The sequence below is a fragment of the Oncorhynchus clarkii genome, chromosome 10, assembly GCF_045791955.1.
Source record: "Oncorhynchus clarkii lewisi isolate Uvic-CL-2024 chromosome 10, UVic_Ocla_1.0, whole genome shotgun sequence".
Taxonomy (NCBI): Eukaryota; Metazoa; Chordata; class Actinopteri; order Salmoniformes; family Salmonidae; genus Oncorhynchus; species Oncorhynchus clarkii.
The window spans coordinates 48,872,117-48,875,404 of record NC_092156.1 but is presented as its reverse complement, the minus strand read 5'-3'; the positions used below and the strand labels follow the sequence as shown (position 1 = coordinate 48,875,404).

Genomic DNA, 3,288 nt, shown 5'->3' with positions numbered 1-3,288 from the left:
TGAGATATCTAAAACGTCACCTCCACAGAACCCGTGTCTATTACCAGCCTGCTATTGTTTATTACGACTTGACATGTTTATGGACTGAAAGTTAATGGCATTCTAATTAAATGTGGATTTTTAATTGATTGAATACCATGAAACTGCACGCACCCGCGTTGGTCAATTATCGTTACGTTAGCCTACGCCTTATAAAGATAACTAGAACATTGATAGCCTGACACAGATTGTCAAACAGTGATGTTGTATTCCTTTGACAATGAATACGATTCCAAAATAATACTAATAATAACAGGCCTATAAATATTAAATGTTTTATTTTTCACCAGTCTTTACTTCCATTATTACATTATTCCAAAGTTTAATCATGTGCATAATTCCGCAGTATCTCTCTCTCTCTCGCTCTCCTTCTCTCGATCTTTCACTCTCGCTCTCTCTGGCTCCCTCTCCCTCTCTCTCTGAAATGATACCCCTCTCCACTCCCACACTACACTACTAGGGAACACGACCAATGCGCATCAACCAGATTAAAGTGGGAACTTCAGGCTGCCATCTGACCCTGGTTTCTTGGAGTGCCGTCGTGCTCAAGGGAACCATGCATTCCAAACATGATTCTTTCCTTGCACAAATACAAACTGTAGCGTGGCCGGGAATCGCCGGCAACTTGTGCGCTTGCACTGAAAACAAAACACTGGAAGGATGTTACTTTTCTTGGTCATTTCGTCTGTGATTTCGATTGAACTGTGATGTTTTCATATAATGGGTCATCTGTACAGCGGTTAGATGAAAGATTACTTTGATCAAACTGCGCAATTTGCGATCCTCGCTCTGTCTATCCCTGATTGGAATGCGAGAGGAGAATGGGGAGGAACAGATTTGTCTATCCAGAATGGATATAACCTCAACAACTTTTGCTGCGCCGAACTCATCAGAGGATACGAATTCCACGAGTGCCCCGAGGCCTCTGCCTCACTCCCAGAGCGCGGCCGTCTTCATCGTGCTCATGGTCACTGTTATCATTCTGGTGACGATCGTGGGAAATGTACTGGTTGTGGTGGCCGTTTTCACCAGCCGTGCGCTCCGTGCGCCGCAGAATCTCTTCCTTGTCTCCTTGGCATCTGCAGATATCTTAGTGGCTACCTTGGTCATACCTTTCTCCCTCGCCAACGAGGTCATGGGTTACTGGTACTTTGGGAGCACCTGGTGTGCCTTCTACCTGGCCCTTGACGTCCTCTTCTGCACGTCCTCCATTGTGCACCTCTGCGCCATAAGCCTGGACAGGTACTGGTCTGTAACCAAAGCTGTTAGCTATAACCTGAAGAGGACGCCTAAGCGTATTAAGTGTATGATCACCGTGGTCTGGGTCATATCTGCGGTCATCTCTTTCCCACCGTTGCTTATGACCAAACACGACGAGCACGAGTGCTTGCTCAACAACGAAACATGGTATATTCTCTCGTCTTGCCTGGTCTCATTTTTCGCCCCTGGACTAATCATGATTCTGGTGTATTGTAAAATATATAGCGTGGCCAAGCAGCGCGCATCGACCGTGTTCGCGGCCAAGAACGGGATGGAGAGACAGCCTTTGGAGTCGGAAACTTGCTTTGTGCCCAGGGGGAAATTTGAGGTGGAGAGCCCCAGCAGCGCCAGTTTAGGTGGCCACCCACGGAAAGGAGAGCTGGACGATATAGACCTGGAAGAGACCTGTGCCCCGGATAGCAAACCCAAGAAATGCCACTTCTCCAAGAGAGGGAAAGTGGAGGGTGCGAACACGTTCACAAAACAGAGTTGCCGCGCGCCATCGGCTTCGAAACGCAACGCACAGCTCTCTCAGGACCAAAGGACGAGACAGATGTCACTGTCAAAGACAAAACTGGCACAGATGCGTGAAAAGCGCTTTACATTTGTCCTTGCAGTGGTGATGGGGGTGTTTGTACTCTGCTGGTTCCCATTCTTTTTTACATACAGTCTGCACGCAATATGCAGAGATAGTTGCCCGATTCCGGATGCTCTCTTCAATCTGTTTTTCTGGATTGGTTACTGTAACAGTTCAGTGAACCCTATAATTTATACAATATTTAATCGCGATTTTCGGAGATCTTTCAAAAAGATCATATGCCAGACTTCACACACATAACGTTTATTTCAACCCCCCCCCCCCCCCCGTGTGTGTCTCTGTGTCTGTCTGTCTGTCTGTCTGTGTGAATGAATGAATGAATAAAATAGAGAGAGAGGAAGGAGTGAGTGCCTGCTTACGTTCTGTTGCGTTTAGTATCTGTCAATTGATTAGCCTACTTAGGAGATGTGTAACACTTGTTTGTAGAATACTGCAATACTAATTTTTTTTTTATTTAACCTACTTTTTATGTCTTGTAACATAGACTTCAAATTTGAAGAAGTGAGTTTGTAACCTTCAGATGACGTTTCTGTGTACTTAAATGTATCAGGTTGAAAATCCTAATTGGCATATTTGATAACTAAAAGCAAATATCGATACCAGTATCTGATCTACATATTAGAGAAGCATGAGTCAGCCTGCACTGCTATGCTTTTAGGTGTTGTTAATTTTGCAGTGTGCTGTTAATAATACATTAAAGGGTGAGAAGGGCTTATCAAGAACCATTTCCAACAGGTCTAATTCGAGGTGAAAAGGAGTTGGAGTACTCAACAAAAAAAGCGAGAGATTTAAAATGTTTATTGCTCACTTTGGATGCAAGCAGGTGACTGACGTTTCGACATCAAGCTAACATCTTCCTCAGAGTGACCTGACCATTGCACTTAGCTCCTATTTATAGCCTAGAGGTCCATTGAGACGGAACAATGTAAAAAATAACAATGGAACATTGCTGCGGGGACTTGCTTCCATTCAGCCACAAAAGCATTAGTGAGGTCGGGCACTGATGTTGCGCGATTAGGCCTGGCTCGCAGTCCGCGATGGGGTTGAGGTCAGGGCTCTGTGCAGTCCAGAGGGAGTTCTTCAACACTGATCTCAACAAACCAGACCATTATTCCTCCTCCACCAAACTTTACAGTTGGCAGTATGCATTTGGGCAGGTAGCCTTCTCCTTGCATCCGCCAAACGCAAAGTTGTCCGTTGGACTGCCAGATGGTGAAGCGTGATTTATCACTCCAAAAACGCATTTCCACTGCTCCAGATCAAGGGCAGCGAGCTGTACACCACTCCAGCCAACGCTTGGCATTGCGCATGGTGATCTTAGGCTTGTGTGCAGATGCTCGACCATGGAAACCCATTTAATGAAACTCCAGACGTGCAGTTCTCGTTGCTTC

General features: G+C 45.6%; 1 protein-coding gene across 1 annotated transcript; it reads left to right on the top strand.

Moving 5' to 3' along the window:
* Nucleotides 1-799: 799 nt before the first annotated feature.
* Nucleotides 800-2,137, top strand: LOC139419620 (alpha-2Db adrenergic receptor-like). The gene has a single exon (XM_071169599.1). It carries the CDS (start codon nucleotides 848-850, stop codon nucleotides 2,135-2,137), a length of 1,290 nt encoding a protein of 429 aa, XP_071025700.1. The 5' UTR covers nucleotides 800-847.
* Nucleotides 2,138-3,288: the final 1,151 nt, after the last annotated feature.